The 25,721-nt window shown below is 43.6% G+C and overlaps 1 protein-coding gene across 2 annotated transcripts; it reads left to right on the top strand.

The window, feature by feature from the left end:
* Positions 1-1,616: 1,616 nt before the first annotated feature.
* On the top strand, positions 1,617-25,441 carry sdcbp2 (syndecan binding protein (syntenin) 2). 2 transcript variants are annotated; one of them, XM_038273525.1, is made up of 9 exons: positions 1,617-1,774; positions 11,610-11,661; positions 15,152-15,248; positions 17,030-17,130; positions 17,321-17,482; positions 18,158-18,333; positions 19,946-20,117; positions 22,794-22,885; positions 24,414-25,441. In XM_038273525.1, exons 2-9 carry the CDS (start codon positions 11,611-11,613, stop codon positions 24,466-24,468), a joined length of 906 nt encoding a protein of 301 aa, XP_038129453.1. In that variant the 5' UTR covers positions 1,617-1,774; position 11,610; the 3' UTR covers positions 24,469-25,441. The 2 variants fall into 2 exon arrangements, with proteins under 2 accessions (XP_038129453.1, XP_038129452.1); XM_038273524.1 differs by having other exon boundaries at positions 17,318-17,482.
* The last annotated feature ends 280 nt before the right edge of the window (positions 25,442-25,721 follow it).

Below are 25,721 nucleotides of genomic sequence, written 5' to 3'. Positions count from 1 at the left end.
ACTTTTTTGGAATGACTACGACCTGGATGATCTGAAGAGAAGATTGTTCTGTATTTCCTCTGGTTTGAATGATTGTAGTTCTGTTTTTACTTGTTTTATCTGCAGTTGGTCCAACAGGAAGCCGGTTTCATCCTCACTACTGGCTTCTTGACAAAACTAGAATCACTTTTAAAATTTCAGTCTTGACTTTTTGTGCTTATAATAGACGTGGCCTCCAGGGTTAGGGCCCATTATATATATATATATATATATATATATATATATATATATATATATATATATATATATATATATATATATATATATATATATATATATATATATATATATATATATATATATATATATATATATATATATATATATATATATATATATATATATATATATATATATATATATAATTTATTATCAGACATCTAGGATATAATTACCTTAACAATGTAATCAATCCATGTTTATTACATGAACATCATCAGTTTATCACTTTTGGCTCATCTGTATTATTCTGCTCAACATTAATGTTATTGTGATGGATTGTATAACATGTTATATTACCTGATTGATGGACGTCATAATGACTCTGCAATGTGATTGGCCGATTTATTTATTCTAAGTTAAAGTTAATCTACTGATGCTCTGAAACAGCCAGTCTGTGTCAAAGTTATGAATTTATCTTTATTTTCAAAGTCTCCCTGAAAATGAGAACATCATGGTTGTTCGATGCTGTAGAGCACAGATTGTTTACATCGAGACCGGTCTAACTAGGGAGTACCAATATGGCGGCCGGTGGCTTCACTTCAACCCGTACTGCCAAAGAGCAATCAGCAATCCAGGGAATAGAGATCAGTGGAACCCACACATTTACACCATGACCCTCGGCTGGGAATCAAACCGGAGACCTTCCTGCTGCAGGGCAGCAGTGCTGCATGCTCTGCAGCTGATTGTTCTGCTTATTAGGATTTCCTCTTCCTACTTTCTTTGTTTTATATGAATATATTTTATTTTGACCTCCAAAGAACTTTCTCAGTGTTAAAGGAACCGTTCAGTTGTTCACTAAACAAACCAGCTGTGATGATGTCATTCTGGAATGGGAAACAGTCTGTAGTCGTCTACTGATGTCATGATGCCAGTCTTAAGGTTCTCCCCAGGACTGGTCCCAGTTTGACACCAGTTTGCCAACTCCAACCTAAAGGCTGGAGTTTCTGTGAAACAGCTTAACCCTTTGGAGGGCGAGTTACTGTTTTTGATCACTGTCATCCCCCCTACAAATACTAATATCTGGAATTGTAACTATGACGAGCAGTAACTCTATTATTCAGATCTGAAATTCAAATTCATCATCATTAGAATTCATTTTTAGATAGGAAGAAAGTTATTTTAGATATCTGCAAGTAAAAACCCAATCCACATGAATGGGAAACGTGACGTCATTTGTACTAGTAAGAAACTACATTTCATATATTAGAAATGTTTATTTTAGATTGGAAGAAATAGAGACATCTGGATTACATATTCAAGCTAATAAATGTCAACTCGGCCTGCCATACCTCTGGTCAGGTAAACAGTGGTGAGTCACAGCTCATGTGACCCATGGGGGGCGTGGCTTACTGCGCCAACGCCGAGCAGGAAGCCAGCAGTGACGTCACTTTCCAGAAGTACCCCTCAGGTTTCAGAGACCGAAGAAGAAGCAGCTGAGGAAAGGAAGAGCGCGAGGCCTGCTTGGAGTCCGACGGTATCATCATCATCTTCATCATCATCATTTACGGTCCAGGTGAGGATGAGGATGGTGGTGTGGTCCGGTCCGGTCCGGGCCGCGGTGGGTGGGTGGGGGGGGTATTTCGGCTAATGTCGGTTCGGCTAACAAAGGCGGTCCGCTGCGGTCTGCCTCCCGCTCCGGGTCAAACCGAACCTTTCCAGAACCGGGCCGGAACTCCGAGGCTTCAAGCGGTTTGGATTCGGATGAAGTTTTGAAATGTAAACGCGAAGTGGATCATTCCTGTTTCTGTCTGCGCTTTGTTTACTCGTTTCCCAGTTTTCCGGGTTTGGGTCGATTTTCCCAGAACCGGAGCGAACCGCCGCTCCTTCCGGGCCCCGCGGTCCGGTTCCAGGTCCGCTGCTTTCCTCACTGGCTCCCAATGTTTTCACTGATGAAGATCAGAGACCATGGCTGGAGTTTAGGGTTTAGACGGATGACGTCACAAGGGGCCATTCATGTTAGGAAGAATTATATTTATTAATAAGAAAACATATCGGCAAACCCACCTCTATATTCTAGGATAATCTATTTAATCATATTCTATTCAGTTTATTTCTATAGCTCCAATTCACATCATGTCATCTCAGGTCACTTTCCAGTTCACCAGATCATCCAGTCAGATTGATTCAAAGTTTTCTATCTAAGGAAAACCAGCTGATTGCATCGACTCATTGACTCTTCAGCAATCCCTCACGCTAAGCATGCTTGTAGCGACAGTGGAGAGGAAAAACTCCCTTTGAACAGGAAGAAACCTCCAGCAGAACCAGGCTCAGTGTGAGCGGCCATCTGCTGAGGCCCACTGGGGTTCAAGGAGACAGAAGCAGACATAGAAAAAGAAGCATAGATACAAAAGGCAACTGTCAACCAGCTCCACAGGCGGCCCCGTCCAGGAAACACACAGCCAGGCAGACGAGCTCCGAGCCAGCTCCCATGTCAGAGGATGAAGAGAGCACATCCAGTTAGTCACAGTCAGAGAAACAGGACTACACTGGAAAACAGGCCAAGCTCCAACATCTAGAAACAAAGGTGTTGATGGCTTCAGCACAGCTGATATTTCTCTCCAGGATGGAGTCACAGCCAAACAGGAACAGACCAGATGAAGCTACTATGAGAAAAAGCAGAGAGAGCAGAACGTTAGAGATTGAACTAACAGATTCTGCAGAGTGGGAGAATAGAGATAGAATGAAGCAGAATGATGAAAAAGGGGTCCCTATGTCCTCCAGCAGTCTAAGCCTATAGCAGCAGAACTATAGAGATAGATCAGGATAACCTGAGCCACTCTAACTAGAAGCTTTATCAAAAAGGAAAGTTTTAAGCCTAGCCTTAAAAGTAGACAGGGTGTCTGCCTCACGGACTAAAACTGGTAGTTGGTTCCACAGGAGAGGAGCCTGAGAACTAAAAGATCTGCCTCCCATTCTACTTTTAGAAATTCTAGGAACCACTAGTAAACCTGCAGATTGAGAGCGAAGTGCTCTGTTAGGAACAATGTCCCTAACAGAGCACTTCGCTCTCAATACTAATTAGAAATGTTTGTTATCTGGAACATATTTCTAGATAGGTTCTCTTTAGAGATTCAGCATAGATGCTACCCTGCATTCAAATATAAACCAATGTTTTAGGTTGAGTTAATCCGCAAAGGAAGAAAGTCTTGATATAGATCCTCCATTTGATTCTCTATACTGTCTGGTATTTATAATGCAAACATTCCTAGTAATATTTTCTATTGAAACAAATCAATTTAATTCTGTTAATGGCCGACCTGCTGCGTCACCTAAAAGCTGATTTTTCTTCCTCAGCTTTAGACCAAAACTCTCTGGTTTGACTTTCAGCTGTACGTTCCTGCAGCTCGCTTCTTCATTTTGATCCCTTCCTGTGCCTCAGCTTCTGCTCGCTGTTGCAATCATTGCTTGTAAACAAAGTTTTATTAAAGGAAAAGTCAGCAAGAAATGATCAATGGATCATTATTTATACCTAAAACTAATACATTCCCTGTGATTTAATGAATTTAATCTTAATCAGTAAAAAGATAAACAATATTAATTTTCGTTGTGAGCGGCCATTTTTGCCCAAATCTAGTAGCCCCTCCCTCCTGCCATCTTCCAGCAGTGACGTCACGGTGCGGTAAGCCTAGCGCCATTCTCCCCGCTTTCCAAGCTAAATCAATGGGAACTACTAGACACATCTGCAATCAACAACAATTATTGAAGATTTCCAGAAGACTTCACCATTGAAATTCACCAGAGCTATAGTGAAACTGACAATGCCCACGTGCATGGCAGCTGGATGCTGGAATACATCGGGTAAAAGTGAAAAAAAGAGTTATTCCACCTTTCTGATTCCTGATCCTCCACGGACGGGTTGGTCGTTGGATCGCCAACTTGAAGAGGGAGGATTTGCCATCGAACTTCTGGCCAGAGAAAAAAACCCGTAATATGTAGCCGACATTTGGAAGAAGAATGTTTTCAAGATGACTTGGATAATAGCGCGTTGTGACAAACACCAGATACAGCACTGGGACTTGATCAACAGCCGATACCGCACCGTGACGTCACATACCAGTAGGTGGCAGTAGTGTTCTTTGACAAACATGGATGCCTCCAGTAAAGCACATTCACATGGAAATTACTCTGAATTAAAAACACTGATCATTTATTGAACAGGATGGAATCATTTCAGATTTAAAGAACTTTCAGAAGTTTTTATTCTGGATATGAGCGACTTTTCTCTTAAAGTTTTAGGCTCCTCTGATGAACCGACCCCCAAAGGATCATTTCTGATCTTAAAGTTATGCCTCCATAACAATGTTAGAAGTTTGGGTTTTTCATGCATATCATTACTGAGACAATAACTAACGGTTTCTAAAAGCAACTTCCTGTTTTGGTAGTAAAGGTCAGACAGGTCAGCGTACCTGATGGTCTCCATGCAGAGCAGCTGGAGGCACTGATGGGTTCTGGCTGCTCCTCTGTTTAATGGCCTCCATCTATGTTTTCCTCTCATAACTTCATATTTTGCTGCTGTAGTCTTGGTGGACTTGCATAGAAATGGAAGGAGGGAAACTGGGAGGCGAGCGTCACCAGAGGTCTATGCTGGTGAACAGGTTAACTCTGGTTGATAGAAAGAAACTAAACATGTTGTTCTGCAGCTGACAGGTTATTATCTGGTCGATTCCTGCAGATCTTCCGCCTGCAGTAACTGTTTTATGCAGAGTTTCTTTGGTTGCTCGTCCGTCTCTAATGTTGTGAGAGCTTCTGTTCATTTGGAGTCTGCATGTCTGTCTGAGAGGAGGACACAGAGACTCTCTGAAGGGTAAACAGTTGGACATATTGAATCAGGCGTCTTTGTGCTGCTGCACAGTGAGGCTGTTGTCCGTGGAGAGCAGAATGGAGTGGCGGCCGGAGGACCGAGGCGTCTGATTTTAGGGCCTCTGCGGATATTTAGCTGGTTGGTGTCAGAGAGGTTTATGTCCTCATGTCTGCGGTAAAGTCAACATGACTCAGCTTGCTGGTCTACCTGAGAGGCCTCATTTAGTCTCAGGATCCTGTCCTCGTTGTTTTTAAGGTGGACATGGAGGAAAAAATCATCTGATTGTTTTAAACCTGAATTAAATTAAAGTTTCCTGACTTGGCAACCATAGATCTTTTTGCTGTAGAGCGGCCTGCATGCAGCTTCTTTCTTTAATGTTGTGGAGTTTGTCCTTCGTGTCTTCATCTGTCCTACGCTGTATCTTATATTCAAATATCCGTTAACTCTGTTCAACGTTTCCTCCACCTCTGAAAAAGCCTTTCTATAAACGTAACTCTGACGAGTTATGGACAAAGAAGCAGACGTCTCTCTTTCATATTTGAATAATAGATCTATAGTTTAATGAAGATCTCAGGATGTTTCTGTTGCAGAATGGGAATAAACTGCTGAAGGAAAACCCAAAGGAAGCCATTGGTGGGTTTATCTGCGGTACCTGGGAGGTTCTGCTCCTCCAAACGTCGTCCCGTTTGCCTCCATGACTCCCGTTAGAAATGAGGAGAAACTCTGACATCAGCCTATTGTTCAGGTTTTACTTGGAGGATTCCTTTTAAACATCTGATATGAAACTGATCTTCCAGCTTTGAATATTGACCAATATGATGACAGAACACATCCTTCCTACTTTTATGACTTTTTTGCAGTGTGGGATGTTAGAAACGGCCTGATCATGTGATGTCAACAACTGACCCTTTGATCATTGACCCCAGTCAGCCTTCTTCCTGTTCAAAGGGAGTTTTTCCTCTCCACTGTCGCTACAAGCATGCTTAGTGTGAGGGATTGCTGAAGAGTCAATGAGTCGATGCAATCAGCTGGTTTTCCTTAGATAGAAAGCTTTGAATCAATCTGACTGGATGATCTGGTGAACTGGAAAGTGACCTGAGATGACATGATGTGAATTGGAGCTATAGAAATAAACTGAATTAACGGATGGGTTAATGATCCCATATCAATATAGAAATCCCTATAATTTCATTCAACAAACGTGCTTGTGAACCTTCCGCCACAACAATCCCGCCCCCTTGATAAAAGACCAATCACATTCACTTTAGTCACTTGAGTAAAGTTGTGCACCACTCAGGAGAATTCAGAAATGGAACGGCCGCTTCTCTACGACTTGAACTGACTGGGATGGCTATCACTGCCCCTACAGAGTTAGCATGGCTATCACTGCCCCTACATAGTTAGCATGGCTATCACTGCTCCTGCATAGCTAGCATGGCTATCACTGCCCCTACACAGTTAGCATGGCTATCACTGCCCCTACATAGTTAGCATGGCTATCACTGCCCCTACAGAGTTAGCATGGCTATCACTGCCCCTACACAGTTAGCATGGCTAGCACTGCCCCTACATAGTTAGCATGGCTATCACTGCCCCTACACAGTTAGCATGGCTAGCACTGCCCCTACATAGTTAGCATGGCTATCACTGACCCTACATAGTTAGCATGGCTATCACTGCCCCTACATGGTTAGCATGGCTAACACTGCCCCTACATAGTTAGCATGGCTATCACTGCCCCTACAGAGTTAGCATGGCTATCACTGCCCCTACATAGTTAGCATGGCTATCACTGCCCCTACATAGTTAGCATGGCTATCACTGCTCCTACAGAGTTAGCATGGCTATCACTGCCCCTACATAGTTAGCATGGCTATCACTGCTCCTACATAGTTAGCATGGCTAACACTGCCCCTACAGAGTTAGCATGGCTATCACTGCCTCTACATAGTTAGCATGGCTATCACTGCCCCTACATAGTTAGCATGGCTATCACTGCTCCTACACAGTTAGCATGGCTATCACTGCCCCTACATAGTTAGCATGGCTATCACTGCCCCTACATAGTTAGCATGGCTATCACTGCCCCTACATAGTTAGCATGGCTATCACTGCCCCTACACAGTTAGCATGGCTATCACTGCCCCTACACAGTTAGCATGGCTATCACTGCCCCTACATAGTTAGCATGGCTATCACTGCCCCTACACAGTTAGCATGGCTATCACTGCCCCTACACAGTTAGCATGGCTATCACTGCCTCTACATAGTTAGCATGGCTATCACTGCCCCTACATAGTTAGCATGGCTAGCACTGCCCCTACATAGTTAGCATGGCTATCACTGCCCCTACATAGTTAGCATGGCTATCACTGCCCCTACATGGTTAGCATGGCTAACACTGCCCCTACATAGTTAGCATGGCTATCACTGCCCTACAGAGTTAGCATGGCTATCACTGCCCCTACATAGTTAGCATGGCTATCACTGCCCCTACACAGTTAGCATGGCTAACACTGCCCCTACACAGTTAGCATGGCTATCACTGCCCCTACATAGTTAGCATGGCTATCACTGCCCCTACACAGTTAGCATGGCTATCACTGCCTCTACATAGTTAGCATGGCTATCACTGCCCCTACATAGTTAGCATGGCTATCACTGCCCCTACATAGTTAGCATGGCTAGCACTGCCCCTACATAGTTAGCATGGCTATCACTGCCCCTACATGGTTAGCATGGCTATCACTGCCCCTACATAGTTAGCATGGCTATCACTGCCCCTACAGAGTTAGCATGGCTATCACTGCCCCTACATAGTTAGCATGGCTATCACTGCCCCTGCATAGTTAGCATGGCTATCACTGCCCCTACACAGTTAGCATGGCTAGCACTGCCCCTACATAGTTAGCATGGCTATCACTGCCCCTACATAGTTAGCATGGCTATCACTGCCCCTACACAGTTAGCATGGCTATCACTGCCTCTACATAGTTAGCATGGCTATCACTGCCCCTACAGAGTTAGCATGGCTAGCACTGCCCCTACATAGTTAACATGGCTAGCACTGACCCTACATAGTTAGCATGGCTATCACTGCCCCTACATAGTTAGCATGGCTATCACTGCTCCTACATAGTTAGCATGGCTATCACTGCCCCTACATAGTTAGCATGGCTATCACTGCCCCTACATAGTTAGCATGGCTGTCACTGCCCCTACATAGCTAGCATGGCTAACACTGCTCCTACAGAGTTAGCATGGCTAGCACTGCCCCTACATAGTTAACATGGCTAGCACTGACCCTACATAGTTAGCATGGCTAGCACTGCCCCTACATAGTTAGCATGGCTATCACTGCCCCTACATGGTTAGCATGGCTAGCACTGCCCCTACATAGTTAGCATGGCTATCACTGCCCCTACATAGTTAGCATGGCTATCACTGCCCCTACATAGTTAGCATGGCTATCACTGCCCCTACACAGTTAGCATGGCTATCACTGCCCCTACATAGTTAGCATGGCTATCACTGCCCCTACATAGTTAGCATGGCTATCACTGCCCCTACACAGTTAGCATGGCTAGCACTGCCCCTACATAGTTAGCATGGCTATCACTGCCCCTACATAGTTAGCATGGCTATCACTGCCCCTACATAGTTAGCATGGCTAGCACTGACCCTACATAGTTAGCATGGCTATCACTGCCCCTGCATAGTTAGCATGGCTATCACTGCCCCTACATAGTTAGCATGGCTATCACTGCCCCTACACAGTTAGCATGGCTAGCACTGCCCCTACATGGTTAGCATGGCTATCACTGCCCCTACATAGTTAGCATGGCTATCACTGCCCCTACATAGTTAGCATGGCTATCACTGCCCCTGCATAGTTAGCATGGCTATCACTGCCCCTACACAGTTAGCATGGCTAGCACTGCCTCTACATAGTTAGCATTGCTATCACAGCCCCTACAGAGTTAGCATGGCTAGCACTGCCCCTATATAGTTAACATGGCTAGCACTGACCCTACATAGTAAGCATGGCTATCACTTCCCCTGCATGGTTAGCATGGCTAACACTGCCCCTACATAGTTAGCATGGCTATCACTGCCCCTACAGAGTTAGCATGGCTATCACTGCCCCTACATAGTTAGCTTGGCTGTCACTGCCCCTGCATAGCTAGCATGGCTAACACTGCCCCTACACAGTTAGCATGGCTAGCACTGCCCCTGCATAGTTAGCATGGCTATCACTGCCCCTACATGGTTAGCATGGCAATCACTGCCCCTACACAGTTAGCATGGCTAGCACTGCCTCTACATAGTTAGCATTGCTATCACAGCCCCTACAGAGTTAGCATGGCTAGCACTGCCCCTACATAGTTAACATGGCTAGCACTGACCCTACATTGTAAGCATGGCTATCACTTCCCCTGCATGGTTAGCATGGCTAACACTGCCCCTACATAGTTAGCAAGGCTATCACTGCCCCTACAGAGTTAGCATGGCTATCACTGCCCCTACATAGTTAGCTTGGCTGTCACTGCCCCTGCATAGCTAGCATGGCTAACACTGCTCCTACAGAGTTAACATGGCTAACACTGCCCCTACATAGTTAGCATGGCTATCACTGCCTCCACATAGTTAGCATGGCTAACACTGCCCCTACAGAGTTAACGTGGCTAGCACTGACCCTACATAGTTAGCATGGCTATCAATGCCCCTGCATAGTTAGCATGGCTAACACTGCCCCTACATGGTTAGCATGGCTAGCACTGACCCTGCATAGTTAGCATGGCTATCACTGCCCCTGCATAGTTAGCATGGCTATCACTGCCCCTACATGGTTAGCATGGCTATCACTGCCCCTACACAGTTAGCATGGCTAGCACTGCCCCTACATAGTTAGCATGGCTATCACTGCCCCTACATGGTTAGCATGGCTATCACTGCCCCTACACAGTTAGCATGGCTAGCACTGCCCCTACATAGTTAGCATGGCTATCACTGCCCCTGCATAGTTAGCATGGCTATCACTGCCCCTACATGGTTAGCATGGCTAGCACTGACCCTACATAGTTAGCATGGCTATCACTGCCCCTGCATAGTTAGCATGGCTATCACTGCCCCTACATAGTTAGCATGGCTATCACTGCCCCTACACAGTTAGCATGGCTAGCACTGCCCCTACATGGTTAGCATGGCTATCACTGCCCCTACATAGTTAGCATGGCTATCACTGCCCCTACATAGTTAGCATGGCTATCACTGCCCCTGCATAGTTAGCATGGCTATCACTGCCCCTACATGGTTAGCATGGCTAGCACTGACCCTACATAGTTAGCATGGCTATCACTGCCCCTGCATAGTTAGCATGGCTATCACTGCCCCTACATGGTTAGCATGGCTATCACTGCCCCTGCATAGTTAGCATGGCTATCACTGCCCCTACATGGTTAGCATGGCTAGCACTGACCCTGCATAGTTAGCATGGCTATCACTGCCCCTACATGGTTAGCATGGCTATCACTGCCCCTACAGAGTTAGCATGGCTATCACTGCCCCTACATAGTTAGCATGGCTATCACTGCCCCTACATAGTTAGCATGGCTAACACTGCCCCTACACAGTTAGCATGGCTAGCACTGCCCCTGCATAGTTAGCATGGCTATCACTGCCCCTGCAGGGTTAGGGACTCATTTCCCACTGGGATCAGCTTCATCGTCATGCTAGGACACTTCTTTAAGTTTATTTATTTTGCTCAGTCTACTCGTTAGCCCACAGACCACCAAATGTTGAAAGGATCATTTTACTGCCATTACTGTTAATATATAGTAGAAATTTTACACACTCAGTAATAAACTGTCACAGGGGACGGTATGGGGGAATAATTGTAAAGATTTTTCTAAGAAGGGGGGTACCATCCCCCCTCAACTGGAGTACTGGGTGATGGCTCCAACACGCTTTGAATAAAGGAAAAGGTTTTTCCATCACGGCGATGATGATGACGCGAGGTCAGCTGGATGGACTTTAACCTTTCTGTCAGTAAACAGACGTGTTTTGTGGTTAAGGGAGTCGTAACTCCTGCTGCTGCTTCTGTTTGTTATCCTTCATAATCCGAGCCTCGCCCAGCTCTGCTGCACCGTTGCTCAACCTCCGTCAGCTGATTGACTCTCGTTTCCTCCTCCTGCTTTCAGGCTGCTGTTTGTTTTACTGTGGAGCTCAGTCATTTTTCTGGGAGGGAAATTTACCGTTTTAATAGTTTACTAACCCTCAGAGCTCTGAGTCTCTTTGCTTCAGCTCTCTGCCCATTTATGTGAAGCGGTCAGTGTTTCCATTTGGCTTTAGTTGTTTATTTTGGATGAAACGTCTGATTAGTGTTAAAGAACCAACATGTTTGGTTGTTGGTTTGTTAGCAGCTGAAATCCATCCAGATATTTTATTCATCTGATGTTTGCCAGTAGTGATGAGACGGTAACCTGACCCAGAAAGTTTCCCCCTCAGATACACGCTGTGCTCACAGCTGCCTGTTTTCTCTCCTCAGAATGTCTCTGTATCCGTCCCTGGAAGACCTGAAGGTCGACAAGGTCATCAAGGTAGGAGGAGCCTGTTGCTGTCAATCTATTTGAACTGCAGTAAGATGTATGGTGAAGATTCTCATTCATCCAGGTCATAGTTCATCCAAAAAACTTAAAAACAATCCACTGGACTATGGTTCCAAGTTTGAAGACGCTTCCCATCAGTGGATTGTTTTTTAACTTGTTTTTAATGTAAAAAGATGTTGGCCGACCAGGATCTGCCTCATTTCTCTGTCCTCATTGTTGAATTAACCGCTGCATGAGCCTGTGGATCCCAGATAATGAGATGTTGGGGAACCCAGGAAGCAACGTTGGTTCCTCAGATGTGGCTCCCTGGGTTTTTTCTCTATGCGACACAATTAACTGCTGAACTCAGACTTAAAGCCCAAATTCCTGCTTTAGATGGATGTAGTTTTGTTTTTAGATTGAAGCCAATCCCAGATCCTATGAAGGCGTTTTAATGTTTTAGTTTTCAGCCGACCAATCACTGGTCAGGGCTGCTGATTATGGGAGAATTATCCTGCCATAATGCAAGAGCACATCATTTTAATCTGAGAAAAGAATTTCATCTTCTTGCACTCAACTTATAATGCTCACACTCCAAACATGCGCTCTCTCTCAAATATTTTCTCTTCTCTCTCAAATCTTTGTTTCTTCTCTCAGATTTAATGCTTCTTGCACAGATATTTTCTCCTCTCGCTTGCCTCCTTCGCTTCGCGCACAAACCGCGCTCTGCTCGAGTCTCAGTTACGCTCGCAAACCCGTAGGCTCTGCTTGCGGATTTTTTTTTGCTCTCTCTCAGATTGGATCGGATCGTCGCCTAGCAACCTTTACAGCCAATAGAACGACAGCCTCAGACAGGGTGCGCTTGTCTAACTCTACTGAGTGTGTCTGTGATAAACCTTACTGACAATAAAATGGCTTTTTAATTTAAAAGCTATCCATTTTTAGACGTGACATGATGTGAACAGAAAACTCCCGCCTCAGAGTTGCTCGTCAGAAAAACAAAAAAAAAGTTTGCTAGTCAGGGCAGATGCTAATTCTGCCTCCAGCAGAAATTAAGTTACTTTTCATTGGTGATTCTTGAATCGCACTTTATTATTTCCTTTTTTTATTTTCCTGATTGTTGTTGTTTTTCAGCTTCTTATTTTAATAGCTTTTAAAATAAAAAGCCATTTTATTGTCGGTAAGGTTTATCACAGGCACACTCAGTAGAGTTAGACAAGCGCACCCTGTCTGAGGCTGTCGTTCTATTGGCTGGAAAGGTTGCTAGGCGACAATCCGATCCAATCTGAGAGAGAGCAAAAAAAATCTGCAAGCAGAGCCTACGGGTTTGCGAGCGTATCTGAGACTCGAGCAGAGCGCGGTTTGTGCGCGAAGTGAAGGAGGCAAGCGAGAGGAGAAAATATCTGTGCAAGAAGCATTAAATCTGAGAGAAGAAACAAAGATTTGAGAGAGAAGAGAAAATATTTGAGAGAGAGCGCATGGTTTGAGTGTGAGCGTTATAAGTTTTGAGTGCAAGAAGATGAAATTCTTTTCTCAAATGGAAATTATGTGCTCTTGCATTATGGCAGGATAATTCTCCCACAGCTGATGAGGTTCTTCTTCCACCTGCAATCCGCAGCCAGTTTGTCTTGAAACGTCTACATAGATTTATTATTGGACGTAATCAGGCTTTTAGCTAGGAATGTTTCACATCTTTAGGCTTTTCTCCTCTAAGGGGGTTTCCCCTTCTGTTGGTGGCGGCTGGACGTAGATGTTTATGGTCTTAACCAGTTCTACCATATTTAAAAAAAAAAATACAGAAATAAATAAATGCTCTATGAATAAATAAGCATTTAATTAATTGCCCCCAAAAATAAATGTATGTAGAAATTAAATTATAGAGTGAGACAGTGACCCTCTAACACACAGCCTTCCTCGTTTGCTTAATGAGGCAGAAATGCAAACAGAAATGTTAAAACAGGCAGAAATAAATAACCTTGAAGAAATAAATTGGGTAAATAAATATAAAGAATAAAACAGACAAAAATATTATAACATGCACATAAATAAATACTTAAAAAATAGGTAATTAATAAATAAAGTTGAAGATAAAAGACAATGAATAAATAAGGTAATTATTACAAAGGTGAATAAAGAAGGTAATTAAAAGACATATATATATGTATATATAATTTAATTTCTACCTATATTAATTATTTTCTTGTATTTTTGAGTGTAATTAATTGTACGCTGGTCCTCCATAGATTTTAGCGTTTTTCAGGTATGTGGTACAAATTGGACGGCTGTAGCTCCCAGATCTGCTCGGGTCCTGCTTCATCCAGTGACGTTACGCTACATGATTGGCTGAACGTTGCAACATGATGTAAAGCATTGTGGTTGCCCAGACAACGATCATAACGTCACGCAGAGTCAGTGTGCCGAGTCGGGAACTTCTGTAGCGTTAGCGTGTCCAACGACCGATGAAGTTTTAGCTGATCGATAACAAAAGTGAAAAACTCTGTTTCTGGTGAACAAAGTAACTATTTGACCGTGATATAAAGAGCTGGGTAGCGCTGTGGCTAGCTGTGCTCAGTAGCTAACAGGTTAGCCACTTTTAGCTCGCTCAGTTAGCCATATTAAGCTACACTACTTTTGAATTCCTGTGAACAACAACCGTTTGTTTTCTACAAGTAGAATAACTGTTTTATTCGTCTAAAATCTCTATGAAAGTCATTTTTTAGGATGTTCCGTTTGTCCTTCCTGCCCTCAGATCTTAATAAAAAGAATAAAAATAAACTGAGACTTTTTGTCATCTTGTTTAATAGCAGAGCTCAGTCTGTCTTATAAGGCAGTTCTTTCCTTTAAGACTTAGAATGATTGTTTTCTATTTTTGCTGCTTTAGATCGTCAATTAAATGTAAAATAATAGCAAATATTGGGAATAATATGTTGAGACTCCAAAAGAGATTTGATCCTTAAGAAAAGGGAGCAATACAGTTTGTCTAAGGTGAGTTGCCATATGATGACATCATAAGAAGGGGCGGGGCCCCGAGCAGATCTGGTACCTACACAGCCACCAGAGTAATAAAGCCAACATATTCTGCCGGCAGGTTTCTACATTTGAAGTTAATTTAGGCGTTAATAAACTGTTTCAGAGGAGTGATCATAGCGCTCTGCATCAGCAGTGCTGCGTCTGACTCCCTGCCAGCTCCCAGATCAGCTGCTCTGATTGGTTGATGCGGCGCATCCAGCAGAAAAAGTTAAATTTTTCTAACTCCAGCAGCTGCTGCTTGTGAAACTTTGACCATTTGAGCCCAGTTTCCAGGGGGAATTGGGCGTACCAAAGCCGTACTTCCCCAAAACAGGTGGTACGATCGCTAATATTGATAGTAAAGCAGTCTTTCTAGCTAAAAGTCTGGACATAATCCTTTTTTTTCACGTTTGTTTCTCTTTCTTCTGAATAGAAATCTGTCTAACTGATAAAATGTTGCTTGGATTGACGGCTGTGTCTGATGGCTTTCTAGGCTCAGGCCCAGTTTGCCCAGAGCACGGCCCCGATGCCGGCCATCACCGAGGGAAGCTACCAGCCCCAGCCTGTTCCTGCCGGGATGCCAGGATCAGGTGAGTCCCTCTAGACCGACACCTCCTCGCAGCTCCTCCAGTCACGTTTTTCATTCAGCCTCTTTCTTCTCTTCTCTACTGGTTTATTCCTGCCTGAGTCTAGAAGGAGGCGGCCTCATTCTGAGAGAAAGTAGGTCTGAGAGTCCAGAGCAGAATGAAAATGCAGTCAGCCAGAGATTCTCAGCTCTCCCACTCCTTCAGAATCCTCTATTTAGATGCAAAATCCTGTGGGTTTTTCCTCTTTTGTTTTCACCTCAGCAGAGCTCACTGTGTCACCATGGCGACCGGCTCTGGCAGTTGAGCTGGGATAGGACGAGGGCGGTGAGGGAGAGACTGGCGAGCTCCATGAAAGAGGAGGAGAAGAAATCAGCTGGAAATATCGGCCAGATTATTGAATTCATTTATTTATTGAAAGCTGATTTCAAATCACTTCAACATTTCCTCAGACTTCCTTCATCTTTACCCATGATGCCCTGCAGGCTGCAGGCGCCTTCCTCTAACCAGACGGGGGCGGGGCCTCGCTGCATGTTTTAAAAACCTGCAAACCAAATCTGAGACAAATTGGACTTTAGAAAGCAGAGGAATGAAGGTGGCGACTCGCTGTGCTTCAGATTAACCACTTCTTCTCTGAATCTCTGCGTCTAAATAATGAAAACAAGATGGAGGAGATTTCATTCTATTCACTTTATTTCTGTAGACTTAGATTTATTTGTCATTTTGTTTACACAAGTGTAAAACAAAAATAAATTTTGTTTAGAACGGCTCAATTTCATCTTTTTTAAAAGTGCAGCCTTGAAAAATAGTAAAAAAAAATAATAACAGTAATATAAACATATTACTGTGAATTTACAGTTCTAAATTTTATTTATATATATATATATATATATATATATATATATATATATATATATATATATATATAATGGTAAAGTATAGTTATAATAAAATACAATAACCCATTTGACCAATCAGTTCATCAGTGTGATGGCGGTGGGGAAGAAGCTGCTGCAGAACCTGCTGGTCCTGCATTGAATGCTGGGAAGCCTCTTCCCAGAGGGCAGCAGGGAGAACAGTCCATGGTGGATACATGATAAAAACGAACATTTACAATAAAACTATTTGATGCAATTCAGAAAGCAGTTAAAGAATTTAAAAACCTGGAGTTAAAAGCCAAATAACAGCGTTAAAAAGCGGTGGAATCGGTCCACAGAAAGCTAACGGATGCTGGTGTTCTGTCAGATCAGCATACCTATAATCAATACGCAGCGCAGGACGTCAGATTTGCATTTATCCCTTTAGCGTTGAATGAAAAATATACTTTAAACTACCTCGACGGGCGTGCATCACTTACGTCATGTACAAAAAGACAACTATTTAAGGTCAGATCGCCATACGCTTAAAAAACAACAACCAAAAAGTCATTAAATAGTGTCTTTGTTTTTTTTTGTGCATGAATAAAGGGAAACAGGCCTGCTGAGGTAGTTTAAACTTTATTTTACGTACAAAACTAAAAGGATAAATGGGTATGCTCATCTGACAGAACACCATCCCCACCAGCAGCATCTGTTTCTCTTAGGGCAGAGAAGGAGAATCATGCTGAGTTTAGATCTTTCCCAGTAATCTGTCACTGGGCTGCGCTGCTCCAACATATCAGCGTTTTTTCTGGAAATACGAGGCTGATTGTCGGTCACTGGGCTGCCGCCTGCTCCTTCAGGTGAACTGGCTTCATGCCTCCTAGCAGCCGTCCGTCTGTGACGCTGTGGTCTTCCTCATTCTTTCAGGTTTGTACCCGAACCTGGAGGAGCTGGGCGACTACATGGGGCTGGCCCTCAACAGCGATGAGGTGCAGAGGAACCTGGCGCTGGTGCCTGTGGCGGACAGTGTAAGCGTTTTGGTGCTTTCATAGATGTTGGAGCCGCTGCTCCGCCTCCATGCAGCCATGTGGTGCCGTGTGGCTCTCTGGGATTCCACACCGTCGCCTGATGCTTCATCCTGAGCTTCTCCATCCCAAACTGACCTGAAATGTAACATTTCTATACATTTCCTTCCTATTTCCTCTTCCTTTGTAGCAGGTGGCCCTCCCCTCCCTCTCAGGCGTGGGGGCGATGATCCGCCCCGTGACGGGGGCAGACGTGGGCATCCAGAGGGCAGAGATCCGTCCGGGGCTTCGGGAGGTCATCCTCTGTAAGGACCAGGATGGGAAGGTCGGGCTGCGGCTGAGGGCCATCGACAACGTGAGTCAGCATCGGTAGCAGAGCCCCATGCTGCAGGAAGTTACAGATCAGGAGAGAAACTTCCGTCTGTTTAGACTAGATCTATGTTCCTTTGATCAGGAATAGATGTTTTCTGGGTGTTAGAGCCTCTCCAGTCCTGTAGTTATGAGGCAGTTCTAATATTATAATATAGAAATGAAACCAAAGAAAGTTTTTAAGATGGAAAAAAGATAGTTTTTCTAAAACCATTTCTGCTCACCTGGTTTAACGTCAGTCTCCAGCTTACAGGAAGCGTCCAGAAAGCTGATGGTTCTGCTCTGATCTCAGGGTTAGATGATCTTAGGCAGGTCCAGAGTCCCGCTGTCCTGCAGGTTTTAGAGGTTTTCCTGCAGAAGCTGAGAAACCTCTAAGACCTGCAGGATGGCGGCACTCGAAGCCCGACTCTGGACCTTCTTTAGATCCTGGGTTCTGTTCCTCTGGGCTTCTGGGAACCGCGGCTCGCCTTTATGGATCCGTTTGAAGTGAACCAGTAGAAAGATCAGGTTAAGGTCCCAGTTAGTCCTTCCATTGGTGAGACGTTCCCTCCAGTGAAAGCCGCCATGTTGGCGGATGGTCCTCAGGTGTCGATGCTTTAACCTGTGGGATCCTGAAACTTTTCTTTCCTCCTCTGACTCTTGTTTTTGTTTTTTTTCATAGGGGCTGTTTCTGCAGCTGGTTCAGGCCAACTCTCCCGCCGCTCTGGCTGGACTGCGCTTCGGGGATCAGGTCCTTCAGATCAACGGTCAGAACTGTGCAGGATGGAGCACCGACAAGGCCCACAAGGCTCTGAAAGCTGCAGCAGAGACCCGCATTGAGATGGTGGTGAGGGACAGGTGAGGAGCCTCTGAGGCGGATCTAGAACAAATGCTCTAGGACTAAAAAACAGGGCAACGGATTCAGACACATGAAGAGAGCTGCAGGAAGAGATGATGCCTTCCAACTGAAAATATTCATTTGGGTTATTGTTAAAAATCAAAATAAAAATCCCTTAGCATTGCAAAAATAATAAAATAAAGCTATTATTTGGAATATTAGGTCAATATACAATCATAATTTTATATATTTTTAACTTAATTTAAGTTAAAATTATAGTTTTCTATAAAATCAGAATTGGACCTCAAGAAAATCTGATACATTCAGCTGTAAAAATTAAACTATTTTAATCAGATGAAAACTGGGATTCTATCTCAACCCCACTGAAGCCTTATCTCCTTAAAACAGTAAAACTGAATTTTTTTTAAAGAAAAAAGCTAGGGATGCAGGATATCTGGATTTTGGCTGATATCCGATATCCCGATATTTTAAAACTCATGTAGCCGATAACCGATATCGATACCGATGTTAAAGCTGGACAAAAATAAGTAGTCATTGAAAATAGCAGTTTTGTTATCCATTTCTGACACTTTGAAAAATAATATACTCAAATATATTTTCATATGCTGATATCAAATAGATTTTTAAAAACGCGGTATCGATCTATTTTACTTTCAAAATCTGGTGAAATTTCATCGTTCTGTTACAAACTCTCGTGATATTTTGCAAATTCTTGTGAGATTTTGTTAGTAAAATAGATCGATACCGCGTCAATAAATCAACATATAAAAATATGGCTAAATTTGGTGAATTTTCGGGGGATTTCGTAGCATAACGATGACATATAGCAATATTTCATTAGTAAAAGAGATTGATATGGTGTTTTTAAATGGCAATATATCAGCATATGAAGATATTGGGATATTTTAATGGATCAATATTTTTTCCCTCGTCTTTAGAAGTTTTTAAGTCTGTAAAAAAGAAGTTTTTGAGGAAGAAGAAGAAGTAGTATTTTTTTTTTTTAGACTTTAGAAGCTGATCAAATATCGGGTTAAATATCGGTGGGGGGGCCGATGTCCGATATTCAGTTTTAAGGCCGATACCGATAGGGGGCCCATTATATCGTGCATCTCTAAAAAAAAAAAAAAAGAAATGTCTCCAAAGAGCATCAGAAACCGCGTGTTCCAGCGCAGGTCAAAGTTCAGTTTGTGATGCAGAAGCTCTTCCAGTAAAAAGCAGGATGAGAATCAGAATAAATCTAAATGTGAAAAAACTGATTGGAAAGTTGGAAAACTGCAATAAAAAGAAAATTTTAATAAAATAATTAACTGAATTGTGTTTTTTCAAGCTGAGGGGAAGAACTTAGATCCAATTCTTTTTATTTTATGTTTGCTTGTTTAGTTTCTCAGATTATACGGTAAAAACTGGATTATTTTTTCTTTTTCAACTTTTATTCTTTTAGTTCTACTAAGATTTAAAAGTTCACTAACATTATGACACCTTTCTGACTCCATAACAGACCCTCTGCTTCCTTTCTTCACTCGCATCTTTATTTAAAAACGTTTTTAAAGCTTAATTTGAGGCATTTTTAGCATTAAAGCTGAAGCAGTAACTTGGTGTTTTCTCTCCAAGGCCTTTCCAGCGCACCATCACCATGCACAAAGACAGCTCAGGACACGTGGGCTTCATCTACAAGTCTGGGAAGATCACCTCTCTGGTCAAAGACGGCTCTGCTGCCCGGAACGGCCTGCTGACCGAACATTACATCTGTGAGATCAACGGTCAGAACGTCATCGGGCTCAAGGTCAGACTCCTGCTTCAGCCAGGCTTTAATGGGTTATAATCTAATGGGTTATAATCCATATATGCAGTTTATGACACAGAAAGAGGTTCAGTTGGTTTTAGTTCCTGCTCCTTTTCTCCGCAGTTCCCGCCGATCCTTAAAGAGTCTACAGCTTTAATTAGTGTTAAAATGTCTTAAATCAGTCTTTCACCGGTCTTAAAATTGTTTTGTTTTTTGTCTATATCAAATATTAAAATAGTTGACGTTAATGTTTTTCCATTTACCAAGCAGCGATAGCGGAACCAATAAAAACGATGCTGCGGTCAGACCTGGGAGTGACGCTCTGCTAACCTTTTATCTGGACGATGTAGGGAAGTGGAAAATTCAGGGAAAAGTCTGGTTAGCAAGGAATAATCAATGGATCTTTATTTATACCTGAAACTAAGAATTGATTTAAGTACGATGATTTAATGAATTTAGCAGACATAGAAAAAGAAGCATAGATAGAAAAGGCAACTGTCAACCAGCTCCACAGGCGGCCCCGTCCAGGAAACACACAGCCAGGCAGACGAGCTCCGAGCCAGCTCCCATGTCAGAGGATGAAGAGAGCACATCCAGTTAGTCACAGTCAGAGAAACAGGACTACACTGGAAAACAGGCCAAGCTCCAACATCTAGAAACAAAGGTGTTGATGGCAGCAGCACAGCTGATATTTCTCTCCAGGTTGGAGTCACAGCTAAACAGGAACAGATCAGATGAAGCTACTATGAGAAAAAGCAGAGAGAGCAGAACGTTAGAGATTGAACTAACAGATTCTGCAGAGTGAGAGAATAGAGATAGAATGAAGCAGAATGATGAAAAAGGGGTCCCTATGTCCTCCAGCAGTCTAAGCCTATAGCAGCAGAACTATAAAGATAGATCAGGATAACCTGAGCCACTCTAACTATAAGCTTTATCAAAAAGGAAAGTTTTAAGTCTAGCCTTAAAAGTAGACAGGGTGTCTGCCTCACGGACTAAAACTGGTAGTTGGTTCCACAGGAGAGGAGCCTGAGAACTAAAAGATCTGCCTCCCATTCTACTTTTAGAAATTCTAGGAACCACTAGTAAACCTGCAGATTGAGAGCGAAGTGCTCTGTTAGGAACATAAGGAACAATCAGATCTCTGATATCAGATGGAGCTTGGCCATTTAAGGCTTTATATGTGAGAAGGAGGATTTTAAATTCTATTCTTGATTTAACAGGAAGCCAATGAAGAGAAGCCAGGATAGGCGAGATATGATCTCTCTTTTTCATTTTCATCAGAACTCTGGCTGCAGCATTTTGGATCAGCTGAAGGCTTTTAACTACAGTTTGTGGACTTCCTGATAGTAAAGAATTACAATAGTCCAGCCTTGAAGTAACAAATGCATGGACTAGTTTCTCAGCATCACCCCTGGACAGGAGATTGCTCATTTCTGCAATATTCCTCAGATGAAAGAAGGAAATTCTAGAAACCTCTTTGATATGGGATTTAAATGACAGGTCCTGATCAAAAATAACACCAAGATTTTTTACTTTATTATCTGAAATCAGTTTAATCCCATCCAAATGAAGTGACTGGCTAATCAGCTTCTTTTTCAGAGACTCTGGTCCAAAGACTATAACTTCTGTTTTGTCTGCATTCAGAAGCAGAAAATTAAGAGTCATCCAGGTTTTTCTGTCTTCAGACATGCCTGTAATCTATGTAATGGGTTAGCTTCATCTGGATTATAGACAGATATAGCTGGGTATCATCAGCATAACAGTGGAAATTAATCCCATGCTGTCTAATAATTCTACCAATTGGGAGCATGTATAAAGTAAAGAGAATTGGTCCTAGCACTGATCCCTGTGGTACTCCACAGGTAACCTTTGAGCGTGTTGAAGATCTATCATTAACATGAACAAACTGAATTCGATCAGATAGATAAGATTTAAACCAGTCTAGTGCTGTTCCTTTAATTCCAACAAAATATTCAAGTCTTTCTAAAAGAATATTCTGATCAACTGGATCAAATGCAGCACTAAGATCCAACAGGACGAGCACAGATACAAGTCCATTATCTTGTGTTTATTGAGAAGCTGGTCCTAACTTTGTATTTAAAGTATTTAAAGTATAGAAAGTCTTGAAGTTGCCTCATGCTGCAGGAACCCTGCATCCAGACATACTTCCCCTCACCTTTGACCCCGCATCGCCACAAAACCGCTTCAGCTACTGGATGAAAAGAAAAATGAAGGCGGTTTAAGTCCTCAATCCTGCAGATCCAAACGTTTCTGTATTCATCAACAGGAAGTTCTGGTTCTACAGAATGGGCGCTCCGCCCTGTTAGAACCTTGAAGCAGCGGCGGTCAGAGAGCGATGACGTGACATCATCACGCTGACCTGGAAGCAAACGGCTTTGCATTCAGTTAAAACGCTGCTTTAACGACAAACAGATCCGAGTCCCTCCCAGTGAACCCAGAAGGTCGATGATGTCACTGATGATGTCGTTCTTTTGACTCTGAGCCGCTCTAATGAATCCTTCAAGAAGCTAGCCGTTAGCATGTTGATGCTAACCAATCTGGGCTAAGCCGTTTTAGCGACCAACTCAGCAGATCAAAGTCTTTAATGCTGAAATGATGTTTTTAAAAAGCTTCCTGGATGTCATCAAACCAACTGACACGTCTGTGTTTTTACAGGACTCGCAGATCAAGGACATCCTGAACTCCTCTCCGACCACCATGACCATCACCATCATGCCCAAGTTCATCTATGAACACATGATTAAGAGGTAGGAGGCAGAAGAACGCAGCGGAGCATCTCTTTACTCCTCAAACTTTACCTCAAAGTTTACGTCTAATGCTACGTTCAGACCAAACACAATCTCAGCAAATCCCCTCCTGTTGGTGGCGGCTGGAAGTAGATGTTAGCGTTTTTCAGGTAATAAACTGTTCCAGAGGAGTGATCATAGCGCTCTGCATCAGCAGTGCTGCGTCTGACTCCCTGCCAGCTCCCAGATCAGCTTATCTGATTGGTCGATATGTATTGCATCGCATTTATTTCAAAACGCCCACGAGCAAAATAAACATTGCATGTATGTTAAACTACTTCTGTTCATGGTTTATCTACCACTGCAGAACAAAATCACACATGCGTGAGAAACTGCCGCTCCGAAAGGAGAAAGTCGCTCTCCAGGCGCCCCGGCTCCTCCCACGCGTGCAAGGGATCTCGCCACACGCACAATGTTCTATCCAGTGGTTGCGCTCCAGAACGGCTGCGTCTCGAAAGACTCTCTGCTCTCGGACTGATTTTCTATTTGCACAAAGGAAAATGAGTTTTGACCGGTTGGGCGGAGCCAAACCTCTGCAAGCCTCCTCCTGATTGGGCCTTGCAGACACAGGAAATAGTGTCAGGAAGCCTTTGACCGATGCGTGCCACTTTTTCCACATACTCTGGAGAAGCCACTGTCCCGCCTCCAGCTGTCATCTTCACTTATGGTTGACGAGCTGTCAGTCAAAGGCTTCCTGACGCTACTTCCTGTGTCTGCAAGGCCCAATCAGGAGGAGGATTACAGAGGTTTGTCTCCGCCCAACCTGTCATTCTCATGAATGGCCGCTGGATAGAGAATGGTGCGGTGAGATCCCAGCACGATCCTGAGCGTTGGTGGGAGGAGCAGACGCGCCTGGAGAACGGGTTTATCCTCTCGGAGCGGCAGTTTCTCGCACGTGTGATTTTTTATTTATTTTTTTTTTATGCGGTGGTAGATAAACATACTGGCGTGTATGTTAAACTAATTCTGCGCATGGTTTATTTTACTCTTGCATTTTGAAGAAAATGCAACGCCAAAGATGCGGCGCGTCAAACAGTCAAAATTAAAAAAATTTCCAACTCCAGCAGCTGCTGGTTGTGAAGCTCGTCACGCCTCAGAAGCTGATGAGGCGCCGCTTCAGCTGCTCTGGACGCTGCAGGAGCTTTTTTCTGCACCGTGATGCGCATCCAGCGCAGCTGTTGGATGTAAAGCTGCTGCTTCTGCTGCTCAGAGAGCTTCTGGTGTGAACGTAGCATTAGACATGAAACCTGTTCTTCTAACTTATTAACTGTAAACAAGCCGGATTCTCAGTTTAAATGAATCGGCTGTTTATGGAGAGAAGTTTTCATGTTTCATCTCTATCGCATATTTTTTAAGAACCTGAAAATTTTTAAAAGAAAAGTGATTTCCACATATTTCCTGAAAGCGTTGTTGGAACCGATGGGGGGGCCTTCCCCCTGGTTCTGCAGGCCCCCCCCCCCCATGGCTGACTGCTTTCCTCTCCCCCCAGGATGTCCAGCGGTCTGCTGCGCTCCGCCATGGATCACTCTGTCCCTGAGGTGTGAAGACCTGGAGCGGAACATCGTTTCTCTCCTCCATCGTTTCTCTCCATAGCAACAGACCTCCAGCCTCACGTTGCGATCATCCTTTCCTTTATTACATGTAACATATCGTTAAAAACCTTTTTCTACTTTCTACATTTTATCTGTTTTCATCTGTAGTGTCTGAATGTTTCCTTAGTCTGATAAGAAGTAGGTTTGATCTTTTTCTTCAGGATTAGGACCAGTAAGTGTTTCTTGGTTAGTTAATTAATCCCATCATGAGTCCAGAGCTTCCTCGCTGACATCCAGCCGCTGACATTTCCTCCTTTTTCTAAAATGCTGTAAAAGTTGATTGGAAGCCGTTCGGATTCAGACGGCGTCTCCTTCAGCGGGGCCAGTAGGAGCCATTTCACTGACATGTCCTCCTGTTTGCTGAAGTCGGCATGTTTTCATTCGCTGTCCCTAAATTCAGAGCGTTGCAGTTTCCCGCGTCGTCCAGCAGATGGCGACCTATGGCAGCCAGTTAGCAGGCGCCGCATGGCTGACGGCATGTGATGGAGAGTCTGGGGGGCCTGTTCTACGCTCTGCTGTTTCAATAACCTGAACAGCTTTCATGTTGTTGCTGGTATTATTTCAGAGGCGGGGCCTGAGCTGGCCCCGCCCACTAAGTGCACTTTCCATCACCTTGAAAGAGGTCGTTTCTCCTGGATCCATTTCAGCCTGTATCCTCTGTGGTGCCTCAGAGAACAAATCCTGTAAAACTAAAATGTAGTCCTTTAGATTACCCCCCCGCCACGCCCCGCCCCGCCCCCCCACACACATGTTCATCCACACATTTCTCCTTTTATTGCTGTTCTTTTTTAGATGCATGTACTCTTTTGTCGAAATGCAATCGGATTAAATAATGCTGTCATTCTGTAAAAAAAAAAAGAAAAGAAAACAATAAACAAAAATCTTAAAGTTTATATACGAATGTAACCGAGATGATATTGTAAAGGAAATAAAGTCTTTCTGTTCACACATCCCGCCTCGCTGTCGGCTGTCATGGAGACAAAGACCACAGGAAGCTTCTTCATGCTCTTTAACGTGGGCCTTTATTTCTGTCTTCATACACGGTGGGGGGGCATGGACCCCATTCTTTTTTTACTGTACACTCTGCTATTGCATTAAAATAGTTATTTCAGATAAGTTCAGATATATACAGTCATGGTTTACAGGGTGATGAGCGCCTGAATGGGCTGAAGCCCGCTTTACATCATGGCTACATGAGGAAGGGA

The sequence above is a fragment of the Cyprinodon tularosa genome, unplaced genomic scaffold (genome assembly GCF_016077235.1).
Source record: "Cyprinodon tularosa strain WSP-4 unplaced genomic scaffold, ASM1607723v1 ctg875, whole genome shotgun sequence".
NCBI classification, from domain to species: domain Eukaryota; kingdom Metazoa; phylum Chordata; class Actinopteri; order Cyprinodontiformes; family Cyprinodontidae; genus Cyprinodon; species Cyprinodon tularosa.
The sequence above is the reverse complement of the archived record's forward strand: the minus strand, read 5'-3'. Positions and strand labels throughout refer to the sequence as shown.

What these genes read in the sequence shown, in the direction of transcription:
- sdcbp2 (XM_038273524.1), top strand. Translation starts at nt 11,611, where the DNA reads ATGTCTCTGTATCCGTCCCTGGAAGACCTGAAGGTCGACAAGGTCATC. An exon ending in AGGTCGACAAGGTCATCAAG is followed by an intron (nt 11,662 to 15,151) that starts GTAGGAGGAGCC and finishes ATGGCTTTCTAG; the next exon opens with GCTCAGGCCCAGTTTGCCCA. An exon ending in GGCTGAGGGCCATCGACAAC is followed by an intron (nt 17,483 to 18,157) that starts GTGAGTCAGCAT and finishes TTTTTTTCATAG; the next exon opens with GGGCTGTTTCTGCAGCTGGT.